The following is a 27748-nucleotide window of genomic DNA, read 5'->3' as shown; positions in this document are numbered from 1 at the left end:
ATCACTGAAAAGGGTTTACATCAGAACAGGGTACCAAAATTCTTCTTGACGGGTTTAGATCTCGGCGTAGTCTGTTTGGAAAGCAATCCACAATAACTCATTCATCATAAACAATGAAATATTGAAAAAAACGAACGAATATAGGTATTGACCACTTGTAGCTTTTTCAGATCAGAATAACACTAACTTTATATGATTATATATTTTTACTTGGCTATTCTTTGAATCTAAAAACCATCGAGCAGCTGCCTCTTAAACCTTACTAAAAGTCGTGAACACAAAAACATTAACAACAAAGAGTCACACTGATTTATATTGGCAAATCCTAAAATGCAAATTAAAAGCTATTTATAAATCTGTACAGAAGAAATATGCCTTCCGTCCACCATAACACATTTCATTCCTTTGTCACCGCCTATTTATAGTAAAATTTTGTCACATTTTTCAGTGTCACTTCAAGGATTTCCGACAAGCAGCCGCACAAAGCTCGCAAGGTGATTTATGTTTTGCACTCGACGCACTTAAATGGTCCAAGTGCATCCGGCTCTTGCGCTGGCCTTTCACGCACACAACCGTACAAGGGAAAACACATCCCCGCGTATGTGTGAGTGTGTGTGTGTTTGTTGTGAAAACTCAGGTTAAAAGTGGCTGCAATCAAAAGACTGGCGGCAATTTTCAGCAAAACTAACGAAAACAAAGTTTTTGCTCGACGAAGGAGAAGCTGCTTGAGCGCGTGTGGCAGCGAAAGTGCATTCAAAACAACAACAACTATGCGCACACATGCTCATAAAAGCTGAATGCGGTCATAATTGGAGCGTTGACAGGATGAAAATCCTTGGCGCTAACAAAAGCGTGAACTTCCGCATTTCGTTTGTTCGCCCTGCGACAATTGTCCCGTCTGTCCTCTAACTTTCGTGCTTTTTTAATGTTTCAACTTTCTCATAAGCAGTTTATTCGGTTGGCATGTTTGCGCTCATCACATGAGTGTGTGTGTACGTGTGTGTGTGAAATTTATAAACACTTACATACATACATACATATGAGTGAGCTTAAATGACACCGAAATGACAACGAACTAGTTACCAACTAGAACTTTTCGGCCGCATTGGGACCACTTCGTGAAAGGGGTTAATAGTTTTCTGCGGGTATTTGAGCTATTGTGGTGGTTGGTATTAACTCCTCCTCCTTCTGAATTAATGACTGTGATGTCGTTATATGAAAGAGAAAGTGTCTGAATGTTTCCACCTCACCTTCCTCTATACAGCTTTGACACTTATTCTCTTATAAAATATTCATACAAATTGCGGCAAGATGAACCTTTTTGAGAGTGAGTTCGGTGGATCTCTTGTCTTTCGCACAAAGCCAGAAAGATATCGCAGTCGCACAGGAGTTAGTTGTTTGCCGGCTCGGGGAAGTCTAGAAGTCCGACATTAAAGCGCAAGAAGATAACGAACACCTATCGCGTTCCCAATCAGATGTAACTAAACCCTATCTTGCGAGCTCATCGGCTTGGCAGTTTTCAGCAATTCCGCAATACCAAGGCACCCTGACGAAGCTCGAGTTGCCGCTATAATCTAGAGTGACCATTGTGCAACTTCGTTTTGGATATAATAGCGGGTTAAACTCCAAACTCCGAAATTGACCCCCCATACCAAATTTATGTCCAAAGAGTCATCGCATGAATCTAACCACCTCTTTGCATTCCCAGCAAACCCCACGCATCTAACACCCATCTACTTTGGTCCGACCACGTCGAAGAAGCTCGTTTCCTTGGGCCTACCGTTAAACTACTTCGATGTCAACCAATGCGAACCTTATCACCCAAGCGAGGATTAGATAACCGTTACAAAAACAACAACCAATCTGAAAATAAAGTAAAGTAAAAACTTCACCTGCAACCTTCCAGCTGAGTTTCGATCCATCCGGAAAAATATGCACTGCGCCTCTTCTCCAGCCCCATGTACATGTCCCTCGTCGGTACGTGAGAAGTGAGCAAGATATGAGGAGTAGTCTCTATGACGTAGTTATCTAAATTTTCAGGGATGCAGGTGAAGAAGGAGATAATTTCGGTATTTTCCAGTGTGAACTCTGGAACAGTTTCTCTAAGTCTTATAGCAGCAATGCACCTTCCAGCTATGTGAAGAATGGCATTCAGTGCTATTATTGGCTTATTTTGTAGTGCCAATGAGAACCGTTCTTTGAACACATTAAGGCTTCTTAGCGAGCGTCGCTTTTCCAAGCGCCAGCCATCAAACGAAAACTCCAAAACCCCATAAAATATTATTGGATTAACTAAGGTTTCGTTGCGCCAAAATAATACCTTTGAAACCTCTCAGGTTCTTCACCTTTCAAAGGATGAAAACACGAGCTTTCAAGCGAAGGGAGACGGGCTCTGGAATTGTATACCTCCTGGTAAATACAACTTTTTCGGTTTCTGATTAGAATATAAGTAAATAAAATGCAGTAAGAATCGTTTATGATAACAGGCTCTAAGCCGTTGGGATCCAGTTCATTTCCCTGCTGGGTATACTCATACCAATAGCTGTGTGCCGCTTTATTATTTGCTGTTCGTGCACTTTTTACATGTATATTTATAACAGTTAGCACACTTTTTATTTATTCATACACACGCTTGCCCGTTACTTTGCCTTGCTCACACTCTCAAGTTGCTCATAAAGCGTCAAATGCATTCTTCAGCCAGTCTCCATACAGCACAAGAGCAGAACTTGTTAGTCAACACCGCTTGCCAAAGTTCAAACAATAGGCGCACGAGAAGATTAAAATAAACTTCTGCCGCTTAGCAACATGAAAAACAACAAAAAAAACTGAAAATTGTTGCAAAGGAAGCCGCCAAAACCAAAGCGTGTAAGCAGAGTAGTTGTTGGTAAGTAGTTGCCGAGTGGTGAATGCATTCACACTTCAACTCGAATGCACGAATTTCTATTTTTATTACTACCTCGCAGCTTTATAGGGCAACACACTCGCACACAGATGCGCAGAAAGGTAAATAGTAGGCTGAAAGCGGCGTCAAACTGCCGAAACTCAAGTCACTTCACTCTGCAAGGAGCATTTCCAAAAGTAATTTCGACACTTGTTTGCAAAAGTTTCACAGACAGAAGCAAATAGCAGGAAATCTGAACGTAATTTTCTTTTATCTCATATCAGCCGTCTTCATTTTTCTTCTCTAATTTAGTCTAAAAGATTTAAATCAAGCAAACATTCCGAGCCCGTCGCTTTCCTCTTTCGTGTTTATGTGATCTACTCTCTCACTTCTTTCCAACGCAGGCCCACATATCCCTTTTTTGATCCAGCAGATAACGAAACGAAAATCGTCAGTTCTGGCCGACTTCATTTGGAGTTCATAGCATACAACCAAAGACTTGGTCTCCAAATCGTCAAAGGGATGGGAACATGAAAGCAGTTTGAACAGTTAGTTACTTTAAAAGTTTCTCATGCTAAAACCATAAATGAAACATTGCGACTGTCGACTAAAATTTGTATCTGTAGTCTTCGTAAGACGATCTTCTAATCTACTGATTTATGTCGAAAATGGAAATAAATAACTTAAACTGAACTCTCTAGTAGACAAGAGATGATCATATTCGAAATCGCCGATGCAAGTATGAAAATCAGAAAATAAAGTGAAGTCAACCACATTGTACACCTCCGCTCGATGCTTTCCGTCAGATAAAAAAGTGGATTTCAGTATTTGATCTTGGACTAAAATTCTAAAAAAAGGAATGAAAAAACTTATTGAATGTAGAAGATGTTTCTTGAGTTTTACGGTAAAAAATTGGAAGCGAGCGAAAGTGGTCGTGAACGGCATTTGTTAACCGAAGTCCGGAACTTGTTTGCTCTGTGAAGGGTCTTCGAAAACAATAAAATAATTAAGAAGGTGGTGAACCCGAACCACCAATCCAAAATGATCGTGTTTGATAGTCGCACGGACTTACTCTGATCGTTTTTTGATAGGGCGACACTATAACTTCTTTGGACGAGCTAAGTAACTGAGAAGTTAAGTGTTCTCTCTACCACAAAACTCAACACTTGATGGAAGAAATCTCTTATCAAAAGAGGGAACACACCTCCTGAAATTGTTTCTGACATTGTAGAGGAATATTCAGCTAAAATTTGTGAACTTTTACGCCTTGGAAACGTTGAATATCGTAGCAGGACGTACAAGAACCCAACAGTGATGTGATTAGAGCGAATCCATATATTCCAAATTGATAAAGCGTTCGCGGATATTTAAGTATTTGATGGCATTAGCTGCCGCAAGTAGAGAAAGGTGGAGATTTTTAACGTGTAAGAAAGATGAAACAGAGCTGGACGTTAATCCACTTGATGCTACGAAACAGCGCAAAAAACAAAATCACTGAAGTCTACAGAGATTCATCTGAAACAAATTAAGTTACTGGAGTGACATCAAGATCAAGAAGCAGAAAGAATTATATGTAACTCTCTCGCAAGAAATGGTAAAAATTGTAAATATAAAATTTTCAATTTAAATCTGAGTGAGCTCGTTGCAGAGCTTTGTTGATGACATAGCATGTTTCGGAAAGCGAAACTGAGAAAAAGTCCAGCTTTTAAAGAATACCACGTGCGCTCAAATGACAAAAGCTCGTTTACAACATGACACTCCACCATTTTATTGCAAAAGCATTCCGTCATTCTGTTGGCTCCACACATCAACTAAGCTGTTGTCCTGAACAGATAAGCTGATTTAAGTCAAGCGACGAGCCATAACTGCAATCCCGCTCCCACCAAACACGCTTATAACAATGGCACGTAATAATAATAAAGAGAGAACGAGAGCTGATGATAAGAGCATATGCTGTCAACATAAAAACGGCAACGAGATGGGATTACATAACAGTGAAAAACCGTAGAAGCAGAGCGAGAGGATCAAATACACACTTTTATGTTAGCTCTGGACTGAGTTGTTTTTGCACATTTACCGTTTTTGTTGATGGTTGGAGATAAAATGGAAAATGGCAGCGTAGAGAAGAGAAGTTTGCAATGAAATGATGGCAAAGGAGATTTCGTAAATAAAAACGAGATTGAGTGAAGCGATGAGCAGAATAAGCTAAGTGCGAAATATGAAAATCGCAGATTTATGCCAGTCCTAATAGGAATGATTGGATGACCGCAAGCAATAGCAATAAAAAACACATCAGCATGCAAAAATAGAAATTGTTGAAGTATTATTGTGACAACGGCAAGTCGCCTGTAACTGCCTGTAACTGTAAATTGCAACAAAAATAGCTTAGACCAAGTCGCCTATGACCTTCAAGTAGGGACGGCAAATGCCTTGAGCTATTGAACCAGAAAGTAATTTGCTATCGATAGAGTAATAAGCATGAAACGCACACACACATGAACACTATTTACTCGCGGAAATTAAAAATACGAAAAAACACATGCACGCACATGTGCAGCTACACAACAATAAGTGTGTGGGCGCTTTGACGAGTGACACAAGTGTTGCATGCTTTTAGGCGCGGAAAAAATATCGATTTACACTTAGTATACATGGTATGCGATTACATGCATGAATATGTGCATACTAAATCGAAAATAGTAACGGTATGCAGGGCATACAACTTAGAGGGTTGCCAACTTTTCGAAATTTTTAACAAACAAAGATGAATTTCAAGAAAGGTCGCATAATTTTCCAACTAAAAAAAGCTTTCAATTTAGAGCTAATTTTTTTTGCAATGCCCTGTCTTTGTTTTAATTTTTTAAACCTTTTTTTATGACTTTAAATGGTAAATTATATACACCACACTCTTGGTACCCATAAACATTAACTAACAAATTCATTCACGAATTCGTGACACAGCCAACAGCTTATGTACTTTTAAGGTTTCCTACAGCAATTCGCGACAAATACTTAGTAATTTAATACATGCTGACATATGCGGCAAATGAATGACAAAATAATCGCATAAATAATTTCTAAATACATCGAAGGCATGTGCTTTGACAACAAGCCAGGCAACAAGTCAATATATGTATATATATGTAAAATTTAAAATTCTTCACAGTGCGTTATAGGAAAATCATAGTTGAAGTCGTCTTCACCCGTTGTCTCATGTCTTTTGCATTTTATTGAAATTCCTAGAGAATCTTGTCTTGAATCAAAAATCAATAAAATCGGGTCAATACGTCTCTCTCTAAAACATTGCGCCCTTGTGCACAAAATGAATGAACCTAATATACGAATTTCAAACTTTCAGATTACTCCCATATACTTCCTAGAATGATTTCCGTGCTTCTAGCAGACTCCACGCCGAATAACAAAATGTTCGAAACATGTTCTCGTCTATACTCTAGTAATGACAAAAGTTAATCCCATCAGTTCAGTTCTTCCCCAAGCCACAATATACGCGATATAGTGCTATATTCGGACTTTAAGCCGTTAATGTTGGCCAAAATGTGTTTTAATGAATTTAAGTTGACAATTTTTTTTTATTATATAGTTTAGTGCTGAATATGAATAAAATTAGTCTGGATCTTAGTCAAATCCTTTTATCCGTAATATGTATATTGTTTTCTGATCCTCTAGTTGATATTTTCTCATACACCCATATAACTCAATTTTAAAAGAAATATTTCGGACAAGCAAAATGTGGTAATGAAACTACGTGCGGCTATATCCAATCATATGAGTGAATAAAATTACAAATGGTATCACGTGATCTTGTCAAATCAAATTATATGCCCATCAAAGTGTTCTCTCAATAAATCAATTGATTGATGTGATGTGTGGGAAGTGGCGCCGTCTTGTTGAAAGCAAATGTGGCCGAGATCACGAGCTTCAATTACAGGCATCAAATAGTCGGTTATTATGGCGCGATTACACTAACAATTGACGGTTACAAACCACACCAAGCCATTGTTTTTTCTAGATAAAATTGCAGCTTTTAAATCTCTTTAGGTTACCTTCCATCCAAATGCGACAATTTTGCTTATTTACATACCCTTTGAGCTAGAAATGGACGTCATGACTGAAAACAATTTGGCTATAAAGCGTCGGATCTTCTTGAAACTTATCAAGATCAAGGTCGCGCTACTTCAGTCCTTGCACAAGTTGTATTTTGTATACTTTCTATTTAAGATCTCAACATAAAATGATCCATATGTCAGTTCGAGTTGCTGCGAACGACGCCGAATCGGCTCTCCACGGTCTTCGTGTCAGTTACGGCTGCTATATTTTCTTTACTGCATATTGGACGTGGTCTATTCGGTCGACTATTTTCCAATAATGAATGCGGGGTCTCAAGATGGGAGATGGAGTTGGGAATAGTACGCTCAGTAGGTTGATTATGTTAACCATAAGTTGAGCGAAGCGCAGAACGTTTATTTTCGTAATAAGTTTGAACGAATTGTAAACTTTGTTCAGATGAAATTCCAAGCAATTCTGAACAAAAATAACATAATAGTTGGACCCAACTCGCGCGTGATCTGTCAAGAAAATGCTATTGGAAAAAGTTACTGCCTCTCTGTCCGTCCGCACGTGCAAGCTGTAACTTGAGTAAAAATGAAGACATCTTGATGAAACTTGGTACATATGTTCCTTGGCAAAAAACAGCCAGTTCGTAAATGTAAAATCGTATATTTAGTGGAAATTACATATCTCCGGAACTCCAATTTCAACCTAATTCGGCTCATAAGATTGCTGCTACATTTCAATCGTACTTCCCATGTATCACAATTTTGAATTTCATCTGATTTTTTAACTTTGCACAATTCAAGGACCATTATGTCCTTTATGTCCCATGCCTTTGCGAAGGAGGAAGTTTCTCGTTACTTCTGAGAGCATACTGACATAAATGGTTCGTCTCTCAAATCGCTTATTGTATTAGATTCCTTGGAAAAACATACATTTTACTAAACATCAATAAATATTTATTTTTTTCTTATAATATAACCGCAATTATAAGTCGATTATCAAATGCAACAATAAATGATTCAATAGACAATTGGCGTGTGGACGCCATGGCGTATGACTAACAAATCAGTTCAATATCTACATTCTATACATATACATATACCTGTACATACGTAAGTCTTTGATTAGTTGAATAATATTTTCTTAGTCAATATTTGTAAGGTCTTTCAAAAGCAATAGCTGATGCTGTTCCAATAAAGCGCCGTTATTTGTTTTCCGCCGTTATTTTTAATTTTCTGCTGCACAAAAAACTATGACAAGCGACAAGACATGCCTTAAATGCTTTAAATTGTAAATAGCAATCAGCAACAGTTATTCCAACCACCACCCAAATGACCTCGAGAGGTGTGACAATTGTTATAGTGCGCCAACACTCACTCACTCACATACACGCCATTAAGGCCGAGATGCGCTTTCGCCCGCATAGGGGACAACCCTGTACAGCGTACTCACACACATACAGAAAAACTAGAAAACTTACCGAGGGGTTGCCTAGAATAAGCGGGTAAGCGCTGGAAGGAATGGCGTAAACCGAAATGCGCTTGTAAATGTCAATACAAATGCCTTCAATGTCAAGACAAGCAAAGTATTGTTTCGCCATAAAATCCCTGCTGCAATTTTCCACTCCAACAAGCACACACACGCACTTACACAAAAGCAGTCGCTTGCATTTATGGTATCTATGCCAGCAAGATACAACCGAAAGTGCCTTTGGCTTGGCTTACTGTCACTCAAGTGTTGGCAGCGCCATCGGGCTCTTATGCAATTATTGTTGTGCATATGAAAGCGAAGCAAACGAAGAATACGAAGCAAAGCGCACCGAAATGCCCGCAGTTTATGGAAGAAAAATATAAATGAGCGTGAAAGTAAAGCCAAGCATTCGCATACCGATTTTGTTGCTTGACTGGATAACTGTTTTACCCACACGCAAAGGCGCAAACACACTTACTCACCATAGTTACGTAAACACTTGCTTTATGCGAGCACAGCACACCCTGCAGGAAACAAGTGGCAAAATGAACGAGCTGAACCAGAAATAGAGGGGTTATTTTAGAGGTGTAGGTAAATTTACGAGATCAAAGTAGACTTCTTGACATTTTCTAAAAAAGAGTTTGATTTTTAAAAACTAGAGCTAGGTTTGAACAAGGTGATTGGATGCAGGCCAAAACTCAAAGCCTCAATATTTAATAGGTTTGAGCGATATTTTGTGGTTACATTGCTTTAAGGGATGTTTCATTCCTTTTCGTTTCGTCTCTTTCATTGTGAAATTGCCAATTATTCCGTTCAGTTCCAGCTTTAATCAAGTTTTATATTTTAACAGGTTTGGTTGCTTCCTGACTGTAAAGTAGCTTAACTTGTTCTAACAGCACTTTTATTATTTTTCTCCGCTTGAACGAGTACTAGCGCGGTTGCATGCTCCTTGTGGCCGCAGTACACAAAATATCTTCGAGATTAAAGGCAGACAAATAAATATTTTAGCTAATATTTATTTAAATGCCGACTTGACGATTACTACTCACATGACTACTGGCTCTGCGGTATAAGAGCGTGTCCGGATTTATGTGAAGTCAAGCATTGCCAGCTTCGCAGCATTTCCAAAACTGTATGGCAATGTTTTCAGACTCGCAACGCATTTCTTGCATAATTTTGTCGAGGTCTTAGTCCTTGGTATTCAATTGATGATAGCAGATCAAAGCTAAAGCTCTTTTTATACTCTTTTATGCTATCAGAAGTATAGTACATCTCTGAAGGGATATTTAAATGAACTAAGCTTCCGCATTCACACATATGGTATGCACCATTCTTATTTCTTGTTTTAAAATTTTCAAAATTTATGAACCATAAAATTTCTACCGGGTATTTACATATATGAGCAATTCACAACCTGTCGTAAAGCATCGTAAAATCGTAAAATTATAAAAAAACAAGTGTAAAAATTTATAATTTTACGATTTTACGATGCTTTACGACAGGTTGTGAATTGAACAATAATATATGTACACTTCCTACAGGGCATTTCTAGCATACATCGTAGCGGTCATCTTCGAGTGGTATTACTATTTCTGTTGTCAAGCAATCTAATGCGTGCATAAGTATGTGTGCAATGAAAGCCGTACAAGAAGTTTGCGAATTCCGAGACAGCTGTGAGTTGTCTCATAAGTGCATTTCCTTTTCAAGCAGCAATCGCACACAAATACCGCTACATAGAAGTATATCCAATACATAGTTACAAACATACGCATAGATGCATATATAAGCGCTTAAATTACAAAGTTTGAATCGCACTCAATAGACCTTGAAAATGAGTTAACTTTTTTCTTTTTGCGTCAATTTTGTTTTTAATTTTTCTTAAGCCATTTCGCTATACCCGCTTTGGTTGCTTTCTAAATACCAAGCGACTGTATTCCAATTGCAATTTTGTATTTGCCTTCAACTTTCACTTGTTAGAAAGTTATTTTCACTCAGCCCACATTGACATTTGACATTTCCGTCATTTGTTGTTTTTTTTTTTGCATTTTGACACACAAACGGTGTTACTTTCCTTTGTTAGGTTATTTCTTTGGTTGTCCTTATTGCTTATCGCATGTCCATATATCACGCTCGGCTGTCAAAGGCTATAAGACGACGTGGACTCGGTTTTTCTTAGCTCGAGGTGAAATTTATTGTTGTCGTCGCATTTTTAGTGACAATATTTACTTACAATTATGTGACATTGCAAGCGTCTAACTCATTTTAAAAACAAAATTCGGCGACATATTTTTTAAAATATCGAGATATTAACGAGTACATTTTCAAAAACACAAAAACAGCTCTTGACCGATGCTACGGCTGCTACTATGCCGGTCTCTTTCGACCAATTCAGCGATTTTATCGCAATTTTCGACGACAGGCCTTCCGGAGCGTGGCGCATCTTCGACCACCTCTACACCAGAACGAAAACGTTGAAACCATCGTTGTGCGGTGGAAATGGAAACTGTATCGGGTCCATAAACTGCACAAATTTTATTGGCGGCTTGAGATGCATTTTTGCCTTTATCGTAGTAGTACTGTAAAATATGCCGTATTTTCTCTTTATTTTGCTCCATGTTTGCGACGCTATAACTCACGAACGACTTAAAAGAAACGACAATCAATCAAACACGTGTTAGCGCGTGAAATGAGCTTTCCAAAAAGGTATAGCATGACCCGATGCGACGAATAAAACTAGAACTACGCGCTTTCAGCGCCAACTAGCGAAAATACCGCAAGACTTTTTTGACAACCTAAATATATATTATATAATGGCAAGCCAGTTACGGTTACCGATATACAAAACTTTGAAAGAATTGGCGCGGAAACCAACACATACACACCGTGAAACTCATAAGGCCTTTGTGCAGAAAGGCATGAACGTTCACTCGTACACTGGAGTTTCGGTTAGAATTGTCAATAGAGCTTTAAGAAATTCATAGAAACTATAACAGAAATCGCAGGTAGCGCTTTTGATAATTTACCGGTGATTTAAACGTTAGACGCTTTTGGGTAATTTACCGATCACTCAGCCGTTAGGTGGAGGTGACTTGCAGGGTGTTATCATTAATTTTCGGGAACATGGATTAAGTAATCGATATTTATATAATCGATAGATTATTACATTTGTAGATCATTTCGTTAATAGTTATCGAATAAATTTTATACTTAGTCTTGTCCTAAATTCTGTTAGAAAGTTCACAATTTATACAGCGGTGAGAGAAGGTGGAAAAAATACCGTTATTTTTATTCTAATTTGTAGGCAGTGTCTACTCATATACAGCAATCGATTCAGTGTTTGCTTTGGCGTATTACCAAAAATGTAAGCAGCTTACGAAAAGCGTACTGTGGTGATCATTTTACGAGCTTCTCGAAAACTTTATATTTCAAGATTGTGTTTCCTTTCAGCGGTTTTTTCAAACTTCTATAGGTGATGACAGAAAGACAGAAAGAGAAGTGATCAACCTCGTGTGGTTCGCAACCAATTCAGCCATAAAAACTGTTCGCGAACGCATTCGCAGAAAACCCCTTAGAAAACAAAAAATTATGCCAAGTAAAATGGATATAACAGTTCAATTGTATAGTTTCCGGTCAACCATAGCAACACAAGTTTTTTTTGTGAAAGAATGTAGTTCTTTATTTACCATACTTCCCTTCAAGGGTGATACGCTAATTAAAGCGATCCTCCAACGATTTGCTTCAAAATAGGCCCAAAATTATACAAATAGACATATGTACATATGTGTCAAATATATAACATATGTGGTCCAACTTCAGTGGTTTCAGGAGATAATTTCTGGATTGTAAGATAACACATGTTATCTGCCTTAAGTGGACTGAAATTATACTTCTAAGAAGCAATATTCCTGATTTAATAGCTGCAGATTGACCGTGAGAAAGTCCAGACTTCAATCCATTGTATTACAGTTTGCGGTTAGAGCTTTAGAACATGGCGTCTCGAATGTGCTACAGAAATTTCTCTTCTCAAAGAATCTGTGGTTCGAGCAGTTCGAAAACAACAGAAACAGTGATTGCAGTTATTGATCAATGATATTAGCCAAATCGTTTGACGGTTTGAGTGAAAGCAAAATATGACCATATCAAATGCAATTGCATATACAAATTATTAGATAAAATTAACTCTATGAAATATTTTAAAACTCATTTCTATAACGGACTGAACTTGTAACAGAACTTATGGCAGGACATAATATACAAATGATAGCTTTGTTGCATATAACGGCTTAGATCTATTGCGGAATACTTTTTTTGTTGGTCTAATATACGGATCATTCATGAGACATATACCAACTCTAGCTATTTCCATCTCTATTAACTGCTTAATGACGATTATATTTCAAATAAAACAAAACAGATTTTTAGTAAAAAAAATATATATGTACATAGAAGATTTGCTTGTAGATGACTCCATATCACTTTACACTTCACACTTTTACACTTTACAGTTTACTATATTTCAATAACTTCACTTTTTATATTCACTATACGAGCACAGCAAGTTCTGCTCCTATCAAGATCACTTCTTGAACTGATTCTGCGAGGACATAGCGCCTAATTATATACGCACCCCTTCATTGCTCTAAAAGTAGCTAACGGTTCCTGAGTCTCTTCACTCTGTTCGCAGAATACGATCAGACCTCACTCAGTAACAGTTTCTCTACTCCGGTTACTATGCTTATTTGCGCATTTACATTCTATAGTACCGTAATATATGCCGCCAATACGTCGCCCACTTCAAATAACGTTCTGCCACATACAGTAGCCTACAAAATATTTGCACTACAACAAACGCATTTACAGTGACATACAAAATACAAGCATAAGCGCTCCGACATATACATATTTTGACCTCAGCGTCATCTATCAGGCAAAAGTATAGCACACACAAACCAAGCAGGGGAGTAGTTAGTCTCTTATTTTCGAAAAAGCTTACCAACCAATGAGAAATAATCAAAGATATTGTACTGGTTTTTTTCCTTCAACAGCGCTGAGTAAATTTAATACACGGCTTACACGATATAGGTATTTGCTAGTGGTCTTAGGATTACATTTCCGAACCTGTATAAATGACGCAGATACATTATTTGGATCATCATTTAATAAAACTGCGTACTCCAAAAGATATGCTAACACAGATTGATTTTTGTATACAAAGATTGAAAAGCACAAAAATACATACCCAATTATTATAACTACAAAACTTATACATATAATATATATTTGTTTTTTATTTTAACCTTTATAATCATTATTATTCTTACTTTTGTGATAACATATCCTTAAGTTACATATAAATAATTTGCTGCTGAATCCGACTCTTTCATACTTTTTGGCGCTTCGTTAATCACAAACTAAATTATTTTGCCTACTTTATTACACACTGTAAATATGTAAGGTGTGTCACTTATAGCCAAAGCGGCTTTCAATATTTTAGCATGTTGTAAATAGATGTATTTCAGTTTAATAGCAAATTTTGTTAATGTTATTGTTGCGAGTTTTCCGCGCATTTTTCAAGCCATCTACTTTATTAGCACATATTTATGGGCACAACTTTGTGTAAAAAACACCTACCGAATACTGGGTGTGCACGCAAACATATAATATTTCATTTGAATGTCTGTATTGGTCTGCCTTTCCGGAACTCATTTGACAAGTGACCTTAATTGGTTTGTATGCCGCGGCTGGTGATAGCTTCTTTTTCTTCAAACAGTTAGCAGAATCTATGTTTCATATGTAGGTCAACTCTGTTTTACAGATGTTTTCTAATTCTATAATGCTCCAACTTAGTATGCACATTGTTGTCTGCACTCTGTATAAAAATTGGGCAAATATTTCCGTGATTAATCAGTAGAACATTTTAGCTGTGTCCTTTGTACTACGCAAACAATTTCCCGAATCGGACAATTACAGCGGAACTTTCGACAACAAAAGCCACCGAAATAGCCGTTAATGCTTTTTAGCAGCTTACTGATAAATATGTGTGTCTGGTTAGCATTTTTATATACTCACTTAAGCACTTGCCCAATCAGCATTACAATCAGGTCTCAGCTATTAATCCACTTGCCCACATACCACAGCTCACTAATAGACGCAATGACAGAGAATTTACCGCAAAATGGTCGTAAAATCTGTTTTGAATTTCGCATTTGAAATGTTCGTAAATCCCCAAACGGCAATAAAGCGTATTATTATTATAAATATACGCATTCACACCCAACGAAAGTGCGACCTACATGGCGTATACGTGATTTTCGTTGTAGCATTTTGTGGGAAAAACCTGGCGACTCGAAGGAAAAGTCCAAAACGTTCATACCAGCTTTGAAGTGAAAATACAAATAGTTAATTCCAGGGAGAAAGCGCATAATTAAATGCTAATACACATGTGTACGCAGAAAAGGTATAATTTATGTAGCATTAGGGTGTGTACAAGAAATTTATTGTTTCTAATAGTATTTTACACGTGAAATAAATGTCTAATGTGTACTTACATATGTTTTTTAAATTTGAAGTGTTTTTTGAGTTCTGATATTTTGGTGAGTAATCACGGTAATTAAGCCTCAGAGAACCGTAAGAGCTGTATAATGTACATAAGTATGTTATGTCATCGATTTTAATGTTTGACTGAGAGAGCAACATTATTGATGTCTGAAAATGTTGATGAAAAATGTACTGCCTTATTTAAAAAAATGTGTATTAAAACCAGTAATTTCGAATAAAAATAACATAATTATTTGAAATTATGAATTTGTACATAAATTTTTTGCTAATTTATTTCGTTTAAATCTTTCATGAATAAATTGAGTAGAATTTTCAAATTTTTGTCTAGAATGTATAATACTAAACTCGGACAAGTAGCTTTGAGATTTACTAAATACTACCCTAAGGACATTTTGAAATATTTATAAATCTATTTATAAATACAGTTGAACTTCCCTAACTCGAATCACCATAATCCACAAAATAAAATTCGAGTTATGGAAGGAAATTTGTATGAAATTTGACTTCTATTGCCAATTCAGTTATGGAGAACTTCAAGTTATAGCAGTTCGAGTTACTGTACATTCGAATTGAAGCACTACCGAGTACCCTGTGCTTGAAAAAATTTAATAACGTTTTTGTTAAATTTAAATTTTAAAGAGATGGCAACTCTTGCAAAGTTTTTATTACTGATTTTAGTATATTCTTTCTAAAATTTTATTTAAAATCCAATTATATTTATATCTACGCTTCATATTATTTTAAGTATCTAATCTGAGCCATTAGCCTGTCAAATTGAAATCTTTAACCAAATTTCGGTATAGTCTAAGTATTATTGTTGAGCTTTTTTTGTAATTTTTAAATATATAGTATTTTATTTACTATTTATGCTGCAAAACTTTATTTCAAATTTTAAAATAAAATTCAATTAGGTGGCAACACCATTTTTAAACACACATAAACTGAAAGTAACTTAAATATTTCATTATTTGCTTAACAAACTTTTGTTTATATTCAATTTTTCAAATTAATGGCAACCTTTGCTAAAAAAAGTATCGTATTTAGATATCTTTTGATGATTAGTTAGGTCGCAACACTTCGCTAAAAATTTAATTTTATTTATAATTTTTTTATTAAAGTGGCAACATCAGATTTCAGTTAAATCGATACAGCAAAAGTGGTCCTATTTTCGAAGATTTTAGAATAGATAACCTCGGTAAACCAATTCAAGAACCGTGGTCATACAAATGCAAGGTTATGCATATGTCTTACCACTAAAAATGTTAAGTGTGTATAATGTAAAGAATATGTTTTGATTTCCTCGGTCTTTGAGAGATTTATATATATATATATATATATTAGTACCTCTTCTGTATCATATCGGACAAAGTAATTCAATAAATGTTTTACCCTAAATAGGGTATGTTAATTTTGCCACGACTGTTTGTAAAGCCTAGAAGGAAACATGGAGGCCTCATAAGAGATATACAAGTATATAAATGATCAGCGCGACGACGTGACGAGCTGAGTCGATTTAGCCAAAATCCGTCTATTCGTCCGTCTGTTTGTCTGTATATAAGGGAATTAGTCCCCCAGGTTTTGAGATAACGATCTGAAATTTCGCAAATGTCATTTTCTGCCAGAGAAGCTGCTCATTTGTCGGAATCACCATTATCAGACAACTATACCACATAGCTGCAATACAAACTGATCGATCAAAGTCAAGTCCTTATATGGAAAACTTTTTTATTTAACTTGTTTCAAGCAGTTTTATCAAAAAGTTGCCTCTATTGGTAATATAATATTTAATAAAAAAAAAGCCAGTTCAATCCTAGCTAAATCCACGTATTAAGGAAACCCACTCATGTTTCAGTTATAAATACCAAATTTCGTAGCACACACCTAACTTATTTATTAAGTTACTGGCACACAGATATTAACAGGAAATATCGACATATTTTTCGGTGAAATATAATATCATAAAGTTTTGTTCCGCTTGACCGTCGGACACGAAACAATTTCGAAAGAGCAAGTGGCAGCGGCACAATATTATATTACCAATAGAGGCAACATAAAAGATCATGTTAGTGTGCGTGTGTGTTTGCATGTACACTGACGCAAAGCAGACCGAATTCCACAGCGACGCTTTTACACCACTTAGCAAGTACGCATATAAATAAGAGTAACGGGAGTGTACGAGCACTTGACACGCAAACGGATATTTTGTAACAATGCCATTCCTTTCGGCCGCAGGACACGCACACACACACATGCATATAACTGTACACGAACGGCTGAAAACGCTTAAGCAATTGATGAGCCGCGGCTGTAACAGATGCACACATACACAGACATACATATACTTATCTCCAAATCCCTCTGCTTACTCGTACGAGTATAATTGACAAAATATAACGAGTTAATGCAAACGTTGTGGTTAACGGACGAGCGACACGAGCCTACACAAAACAACAAATACGATGCGAAACCTTGTCAAGGACAAACGGCATTTGTGTTTGTTGCTATTTTTGTTGTGCTCGCTAACACTCGCCGTCGTGTGTGCCGATCAGCTGTCTATTTGCGACTGCTTGTGTTGTTGCTGTTGCCGTAACAAGTCAACAAGAAATTGCAATTTTCAGAGATTGTGAGCACTTGAGAGAGAGAGAGAGAGAGAGAGAGAGAGAGCGAGTCCCAGAACCGTAATAACGGCGAATAAGAGTTGCGATAGTGGCTTTACAGCGTTTGCGCAAATAAACAACGATTTTTGTAAATGAAATATGTGAATGAAATTTTACAGTTACAGTAGCTGATAACAGTAGTTATTTAGAACGGTTGTTCAAATATGTTGATAAAAGCGTATTGGCTAATAAATGATGGCAATTCAACACAGGGTTGCCGGCGTTACATTTCTGAAAACTAAAACTTTTAAAATGCAGATTTGCAGAACGCAGATAACTTGTTGATTTAATTACAGATAAGTCAGAAATATACAATATAAATAACAAGAAATAAGCCATAATGTCCGAATAATGCGATAAATTGGTAAAGGTATAAATCAGGAAGCACATTCAGGCAAATTAACTGTATATAATGTTCAAATAGACGTTCCATTGTCCCACCATGTAGAAGGTCGCAATTATTCGTCTGAAGAATAACAAATCGACGGGCGCCGATGGATTGCCGGCCGAGCCATTCAAATACGGCGGCGAAGAACTGATAAGGAGCATGCATCAGCTTCTTTGTAGAATATGGTCGGACGAAAGTATGTCACACGATAGGAATCCAATCTGCACCAACCATTGTGGAATAAGCTTCCTTAACATCGCATATAAGGTTCTATCGTGAGTACCAAGTGAAAGATTAAAGCCCACCGTAACAAACTGATTGAATCTTATCAGTGGGACATTAGGCCTCGAAAATCAACAATTGACCAGATATTCACCATGCGCCAAATCTTGGAAAAGACCCATGAAAAGAGGATCGACACACACCACCCCTTCGTCGATTTCAAAGCTGTTTTCGACAGCAGAAATAGGAGCTGATTTTATGCCGCGATGTTTGAGTTTGATAACCTCGCAAAACTAATACGGCTGTGTAAAATGACGTTTAGCAATACCAAAAGCTCCGTCAGGATCGGGAAGAACCTCTCCGAGCCACGCAATACCAAACGAGGCTCCAGACATCCCTATCGTGCGACTACTTCAATCTACTCTTGGAGAAAGTAATTCTTCTATAAGAGTGTACAGCTGCTGGAGTACGCCATTGCATTGGCGTCAACAACCGCGGCGTTAGTTCTTCTTTCTCCAAAATGGATAACGAAGCGAAGCGTCGTACTCGCGACTTGGCTCCCACGTCACTGTTGATGGTCATAACTTCGAAGACGTAAATAATTTCGTCTATCTTAGAACCAGTATTAACAGTAACAACAATGTCAGCCTCGAAATCCAATGCAGAATAACTCTTGTCAAAAGGTGCCACTTCGGATTGAGTAGGCAATTGAGACCTCCTCTCTCGACAAACAAAGATCAATCTCTATAAGTAACTCATTATTTCCGACCTGCTACATGGTGCAGAGGCATGGACGATGACAACATCTCACGACTCGATGTTACGAGTTTTCGAAAAAAAGGTTTTGCGTGAGAATTATGTTCCTTTGCGCATTGGCCACGCGAATATCGTATTCGATGGAACGTTGAGCTGTACGGCTACGCTGTCTAGGTCATGTCGACAGAATGGATGAAAACCAGCTCTGAAAGTACTCGACGCAGCCCACCGGAGGAAGCAGAGGAAAAGGAAGACCTCTTCTTCGCTGGAAAGATCAGGTGGAGGAGAAGAAATGACTGTTGTTAACTCGGCTATAACCGCATAAACGGTGTCTACACTATTAAAGAAGAAGAAGTTTAGTTGGTATGATAATTTAGAAGATTTGAGGATACGTGTTCTATGGTATATGGCATTACTTTGGCCGTTTATTTTAAAATCAAATATTACTATACCCAAGTATTCCAAAAGCTGTACTTAGTCGACATTGCCCTCTCCTTTTATTTGAAGACAAATTATAATGAGAGAGATTTTAAGAATTTTTTAATTTGTTGTTCCAAAATATATCCAAAAGCATATGATACATATTTTAAGAAATAGTTACTTAGTATTTATAGAAAACTACAGTTCCCATTCGCCGTAACAAAGAACAGTACAGCTAAAAAATGTTAAATGCAAATCTGTAATCTCCACCCAAAGCAGTGCTTATTTATAATGGTCCAACTATCCATACTGGCTCTTCTTTTATATTTTAGTCTTCTCATGTCAGTGAAATCTTTTTTCAGTGAAAAACTTTTTTGTCCACTTTTCCATAAATATGCCTTTGAAGGTCTCTCTTTAAAAAAACAACAAATGTGAATTGTGGTGAAACTTTGGAAGTATTTTAGTTCAGCTTAGCGCTCTAAGACAAGCCTGGACATATTCGTTTGTGACGCGATCTTTCAATCAGTTCATAGACTTTCAGTGCATAGTTCTTATAAGGTATTTGGTGATCATTACGACTGTCGCGTCTACGGAATACACCTTTGAGTCAATTACCACTTAATAAACTTATTTGAGCAATTTTTAGCCAGAAAGTGTCTAAAATATCCTTGGAACTCTACGGATAATCAAAGCAATGTATGGAGATGTGGAAAATATTGATTCATGACAATTCCAGAAGTGAAAAAATATAAAATACAACTCACCAAAATAACCAATTGGGTTGGAAATTTGTTATGTTGAAGTCCGGAAGGCGCCAATTGCATAAACTAACCGATAAAACTGTGTGGTTTTATCAAAATGTCTTATATAAATATAGTTATACATACAAACATGCATAAATATTTAATAAAGGAATGTAAGAAACAATGTGCAGATTGAAGGGATATAAATATTCAAGCAATCGAGGTTATGAAGGCTAATCAATGAGAAATTGCAGTGGGAGCCGAAAACAACTGCGCCTAATGAGGAGGACCATAACTACGAAGTTAACAAAAATTTCGGAAAACCTTTGAGAAGGCATATACAGACATATAACCCGAAAGTGTACATATATAAACGAGTATATCTACAGACGTGATGATGATAGCAGCAGAATGCGCCTAACAATACCAAGCACCACAGAAAAGAGACTGAAGCATACATTGCGTAGGCGGAAAAAGAATTTCAACACAAAAGCGACCACCGCATAAACCACAACAATGCACCACAAAAAGTAAACGAAACAAAAAATGGCCTAACAGGAACAGAAAAGTACAACAAAGCCAAGGAAGAGAGGAGCAGTGAATTCTAGGGAATCGGCTGATAGCAAGAAATACGACTGCTACTACATATAATTATTACATGAATGTGTAGGAATATACATATATATGTATATATATAGGTGCGTGTAGTAGTATTTAAGCAACTCGGGAGCGTAAGGGCCTTAAGCGAGCGCTGTTAACGGTGGTGGCACGACAGGTTGGCTGCCAACGGCAAGACAGGAATGCCAAGGTTATTAGATTTACAGTTGCAGGGAGCAAGTTCATGCTTGGCTTACATACAAACAATATATATATCCATACAGAGTATATATATACTTACATGCTCATACGCTGGTAACCAGACATTGAGAAATCAGCCTTAAATTCGTTATTATTTCCAATGAAATTTATAAACATATTCAAAATTAGACCTCAAGCACAATCCCTTGGATTCTTATACCGACAAAAACATTTCACCTTTATTCGTAAATAAAAATTTCACTGTATTGAATAGTATAAAATGTATACCACAGCAACGCGTGGCCAGATCCCCTAGTATACATATATAAATACACACAAGTGCATGCGTTCTTATCACAATGTATGAAATGAAAGTTGTGTTTGTGAATGTGTAACGGTTCGAGAAACTTGGCAAACTTAATACCAGCATGTTGGTGAAAATAATTGATATACAATTTTCTCGCTTCTAAGCATGGGCGATTAATTCTTACCCGCTGTTAATTGCTTTATTTCTTGGCGAGTTTTTTCTTATTTTTTTATACAAAGTTCCTGATTATGATAAATGAAAGAAAGCTAAATTCCGACTAAAACAGCTTCGGTTCGTTGGGAAGGCCTAAGGCTGCTGGTAGCTTAAGTAAAAAATTAATTAGCAGCGCGTCTTAAATAATTTGGTTGCACAGCTGTGGCTTAAATTAGAAAGATTAATTTTTCGAAAGAATTTAGAATGTATAAAAAACACAATAACAACAAAATTTTATAGACTTTGAGGGTAAAGGCACCGTAATAATTGATCGCACACAGGCGAGACTACGCAACCGGAACGAAGCCGAAAATTTTACCGCCAAAAGGCTGCGAACTTGGCTGTAGTCCTCAAAATTCTTCTTGAGAAATTGTCTGCCACTACAACCACTAATTGTACTTGTAAGGAAGATAAGGCTCATAAGCCATGGAACCATCACCCAACTCATATTCTAATTAAGACTCAAGCATTAAGGTAGTAACTTGGGTTCAAAAAATCGAAAATTTTTTTTGCTTCATTTGAAAGTGCAATGTCTTGAGTATATACAGTGAAAATTTCGGACAGAAATTCGAAATATTTCGGAAGTTATAACGAGTTTCCTATAGCGCCTCGGAGTCCTCTCTCTCGGAATTGTTGAACTTTAAACGCGTTTTTCTCAAAACATTGTTTTTCTGGTCGGCGCGGGTCCTAACTTTTTTTCTACTGAGCCGATTGCTTTCAAGTTTTAACAGGCTGTTCTACACATTTATAGTTCTCGTCGGAACTAACGATTTTTTTCACCCCTAACTTTTTATTTTACAACCCTTTCTTTGCTAAAATAAGAGGACTTTTTTTCAAAGTCCGCCATTTTATTATTTGCTCTTGAAATTTAACTTGAGTAGTTCCGACCAGAATGACATGTCTATAATTAAGTATAAACAAGAATATTTGATTTCAGATAACATTAAGAGTCAAAATCACTCGGGCCACCTGCGTGCATTTTTTTTGAGGTTCCAACTTCGAGTGACAGTAATAATAGTAATAAAGTATTAAATTTTTTCAAATACATTTTTTTTTATTTTCAATATGTAAATAAAAACACTCTAAATATTCAAGATAATTCATTATAAAAAACCACCCTATAAAGAAGTCATTAAAATAGGCATAAGTTACCAGACTACTACCTTAAACGGCCTCAAAATCAAGCATTGTAATTAAATATTTTTCCCTCGCATTGGCCACGGCGAATATCGCATTCGATGGAACGGTGAGCTGTACGGCTACACAGTCTAGGTCATGTCGTCCGAATGGATGAAAACACTCCAGCTCTGAAAGTACTCGACGCGGTGCCCGCAAGGGAAGCAGAGGAAAAGAAAAACCCCTGCTCCGTTGGAAAGATCAGGTGGAGAAGGACCTGGCTGCACTTGATATCTTGGCGCCAAATTGCGAAAAGGAGAAACGACTGGCACGCTGTTGTTAACTCGGCTATGACCGCATAAGCGGTGTCTACACTATTAAAGAAGAAGAAGTTTAGTTGGTATGATAATTTAGAAGATTTGCGGATACGTGTTCTATGGCATATGGTATTACTTTGGCCAAGCATTGTAATTAAATATTTTTCCCTCGCAAATCCTCCAAAAAAATTAATCAGCATATATGTATGTATGTATGTATGTCAATATCATGAGATCCAAACTTTTTTCAGTAATCTTGTAGCTAGACTCTGCAAAGAAGAAGAAAATATCGTGCTCTACAAAAGTTCTCTTAAAGAACTAAGGCGTTTCATACCTCTAAAACTCATGAGGTAGTTGTACTTAGCAGCAGATTTTATCATACGCAAATACCTGGCGTCTAACACGATATGAAATCGAACACGTTATGGAAAGCTTATTTTATATATAGTATATTGGGCGTTTGCTTCAGCCGAGGTCGAAGCATCGACTTAAATCCGAACCTATCTCTCGACAATAAGTCTATAGTGCAAGCAAAATTCAGCGTACAACATTTGCACTGAACACTTCTCTGCTTCGCGTCACAAAATTCCAAGTGTTCACACTTTATTAGATACGAGTATAAACAATATTAAGGCGATAGTTGATAGTTCTGAAGCCTTCAAGAAAAATATGCTAACAACAACTATGAACATTGTTTCAGACTATGGTTACTAGGTAGAGTAGAAGAGAGACTACATATTTCTTCACTAAAGAAAAAAACTTTGAAGAATGGAAAAAGGCCGTAGAGCTTTTGATTGTCTTTAGAACTAGACACATTGCTTGATGATTTCGTTTGATGTACTATATGTCTTTAGTTCTGCGCTCATTAGCTTATTTCATTAAGTTCTGAACAAGCCTTTGGCTTTTGGAAGGTATAATGGGAGCAATTCGCTGCAGCATTGTCATTTCCAAGACAATTGGGTCTATACATATATGGACTTAGATTAGATTGGGCCTATAACAACAACAACAAAAACGGAAATGTTATTTTAATAACTGTAGCGTTTTTGTTCTGAATACATTATGTAGTCAAAACCGTTGTTAAATCCACTTTAATAAATAGTGAGAAAAAGGCTTTTAAATGCTAATAACAGTATATTGGAAAAACTAACTTCTACATAAAATTGAAACATATGTATGTACATTTGTATATTAATATAAAAAATTGCTTAAAGTATTCGAAATTGCTTGCACTTACATTGTTTAGACAGAAGTGTTGTTTCTACAGTTGTTTAGTCACGAAAATATAATTTTTGGTTGTAAAATAACGGTTGTTATTTCTCAAATTGTTGCACCTAACAATTTCTTTGCACTACAAACACATTTATGGCTGTTAGCAACAATTTTGCTTAATTTATTTATGAAAATATTTTATTCAAAAATTTTTTTTCCGATATTATTTTCACATTATTAATTTCACAATAATTGACACATAATTTTTGTTTATTTAATTTTTGTATTTTTGTATTTTTCTTTTACTTTTGCGCAAAGTCTCTGTACAAAGTACTATTTCTAACGGTAATTTTTTAAAACAGTTACCGCAACAAATTTCACACGATTTCGATTACTGCATTTCTGAACGTTTTTGTCATACACCGTTATGTGGAGTGAACATGTATAACTTTCTAAAACTTCAGTAAGAATTCTCTTTACTATTTTAATGTGGACTCGCACTATTTTTTTCAGGGTTTGTTATGTTATTGTTCTAAATTTCTAAGTAAAACTTACAATAACTACAACAACAGTAGCACGTTTCAACCATTAATATAAATTTTATCATAGACACTCGCAAGTTCAGGCGAGTTTTTTGCACACACACATGGAAAAAATTTAGTGTCTAAGTAAACTTTTTTTGGTGGAAAATTGACAGCACGACCACGTCGACGTCAGCGATAAGAGCGGCAGCGACGAGGGCTGAACAGCAAGCGACAGAAGTTCAAACGTTACTGCGTCACTTAACGTCGCATGAAAATCGAAAATGTCGAAAATGTTGAAAATGGAAATGGTGGAACACGCTTGAACAGCTGAAAAATTTATGTAACCACTGTATACAAACGAAACAGCGGATTTGTGGCGTTAATTGCTGTTTTCCACACAAATTCGAAAAACAATTTCACCCAAAAACATGCGATGCAAAATTTTGAAATTTCATTTAAAAAATCATGCAAAGCTCGCGCTTAAAATATATATACATACATATGTACGTAGTTAATTAATTGCGACTTTTTCAGTAACACTCTTGCATCACACTGTCAATAATTAGTTGCGTTTCGAAAGCACTTTGCACATGTTTCTCTATTTTTTGAAATTCTTATTTTATTTGTAATTTTTTATAATTTTTTTTTTCCAACAATAAACATTTATTTTTCTATATTACATTATTTATATGTGTGTGTAGCTCGTCTACTGCTCCGAATTTTGCTTTGTACTGACGTTCGCAAGCGTCTCGAACTAACTGCTGATAACTGTGTACGTGGAGTAGGGAATGACGAGTGCGCACCTAAAAATTGTTACAGTTACTACTCGCTGCTTTCGAACACAGACGCATACATGCAGGCCAACAGGCAGGCAGCCGAACATACATACTTACATCAACGTCAACTAACCCCCTTGTATATATGTACATATATTTGCATGTAATTTTGCTGTGTGTTTTGTGTGTGTGTGTTTTCACTATAACGCTCGCATACTTTTAGGCGCACGAGCGCTCTCTGAGTTTATCGGCAAGTCGCTCAGTGCCCACTCGCAGAATTAGCGCATTTTTTCGTTCATGAATTTCAATGAAATATGAATGTGTGTGTTTCTTACATATAAATAAAGGTTATTATATAGGAATATGTAAAATAATAATAATATTAGTCGGGTAGCTTTGTTAGCGAGCGCCAAAAGAATACTCGCTAATATTACAAAATACCTACTCGTATTATGCAACAAATAAGTGTCTATAATTGTATTACTACATTGCATTAAAAATAAATAGCTTTATCCCATTAACCATAGCTCAAAAAACTCAGAAGATCTTCAAGAAAAAAGAAAGCTATAATTAACAAGTAAGGAAGGGCTAAGTTCGGGTGCAACCGAACATATTATACTCTAGCAACTTACAAAGAGAGACAAAGCCAGGGAAATACTTTGTGGTGTAAAACGTCAACCTGAGGATCGAAATCCAAGCAATATTATATATTCATATACAATATATTTGTACTATATATACATAACTCCTATACTGACAGACACATAAGGAAGTTGAGGTAGTATCGACATGCTACTAAAAAACCAATCATATATGGTAAAGTCAGCCGGATGTTCGAAAATCCTGATATTAGCTATATAGGGGCTAGGCTAAGCTAAGTTTTCGCTCAAATTTATCTATTTTAGGCACATTGATACATTGTTTCGTATAAAACACGCTCTTTTGTTTTCTTTGGGTTAACTCACATATTGGCCGATATCTGCGGTACAAAGTCACCTGAAAGATCGAAAATTTTTCTATTAGGTGTATGGGGGCTACGGGAAGTATTGGTCCGATTCAATTCATTTTTGACATGCACACATACCATTATAAGAGAAGGATTATCCCTGAATTTCAAATATATATCTTAGACATTGACCGATATTTTCGATAAGAAGTCAGCTATAGGAACCGGGGTCCAAATATTCAGTGCCTAGAGGATTGAACAGTTATTGTTGGGTTTAAAAAATTTTTGTCATAAGTTGGCACCCACTAAAGGCTTATTCGTGCAAAGTTTTATATATTTCCCGTTATATTAATTGCTTTTAGATTTGTGTACTAGAAAGTAAGAGAATCAAGTGGAATTTAGAATTGTGATATATGAGAAGTAGGTGTGTGAGTCATAGGTATAAGAAACATGTCACGTACTAAGTTTAGTCGAAATCGATCAAGTGGGTTGTGAGATATGGGATTTCACCAAAAAGTGGGCAGTACCCCGCCCATCATCCAATTTTCCTATAAAGCTCTCTTATATCATTTCGGTGGTAAAATGTAATATCTTTGGCGTATTTAATTATTGATATATCGGGCTTTTAGTAATTTTTATCAGTACCGTTATATGGGGAGCAAGCGGGGTCATCCTCCGATTTCATCCATTTTCACACTGTCGGTAGAAGTTCTTATAAGAGTTGTACTCTGGTTATTGTAGCTTAAGTGGTTTAGGAGTTATGTACATTAAACTTGTTAGAGCGCGGGGCCACGACAATTTTGTCAAAAAAAATTTCCCACAGGTGCCCCTTGCTACTAGGATCCTCTGTACCAAATTACAGCTTTACACATTAATTTAGCACTTAGTTATGGTACTTTATATGTTTTCTATTAATCGCGATTTGTGGGCGTGGCAGTAGTCTGATTACGCCCATCTACGAACTCGAATTTCTTTGTACCAAGAAATCCACATACCAAGTTTCATCAAGATATCTCAATTTTTACTCAAGTTACACCTTGCACCGTCGGACGGACACACAGACAGTCAACCGGATTTCAACTTTTCTTGTCATCCTGATCATTTATATATACATACATATGTATATAAACCTATATCTATCTCGCTTAGTTTAGAACATTATAGTATCACTGGATCCCATCATATCTGATGAGTGTCCTGGGATAGATATTCTAACAGGTTAATTGAAATTTTCCCTAGGTAAAATAAATTTTTTTTGCAAAATTAGGTTTTTTATTCAACTTTTCGATACCATTTTTGTGGTGAGATTTGTTTTCTGCTCCAAAATAGGTTTCAGTTTCGGCGATCACCCTTCCTTTCGCCGAAAATTT

The 27748-nt window shown here is 36.5% G+C and overlaps 1 protein-coding gene across 2 annotated transcripts in view; it reads right to left on the bottom strand.

Moving 5' to 3' along the window:
- The window catches only part of LOC126767909 (TLD domain-containing protein 2), a 313504-nt gene extending 288112 nt beyond the window's left edge, over window positions 1-25392 (bottom strand). For both annotated transcript variants that reach the window (XM_050485643.1, XM_050485647.1), the window contains exon 1: window positions 24158-25392. Coding sequence is in view for 1 of the 2 variants with exons in the window: in XM_050485647.1 (XP_050341604.1) it covers window positions 24158-24159 (2 nt within the window). In the remaining variant the exon portion in view is untranslated. The remainder of the gene's footprint in view (window positions 1-24157) is intronic.
- Between the last annotated feature and the right edge of the window lie 2356 nt (window positions 25393-27748).

This window comes from Bactrocera neohumeralis, chromosome 2 (assembly GCF_024586455.1).
Source record: "Bactrocera neohumeralis isolate Rockhampton chromosome 2, APGP_CSIRO_Bneo_wtdbg2-racon-allhic-juicebox.fasta_v2, whole genome shotgun sequence".
NCBI classification, from domain to species: domain Eukaryota; kingdom Metazoa; phylum Arthropoda; class Insecta; order Diptera; family Tephritidae; genus Bactrocera; species Bactrocera neohumeralis.
Note: the sequence above shows the minus strand (reverse complement) of the source record. Positions and strands in the feature narration are given on the sequence as shown.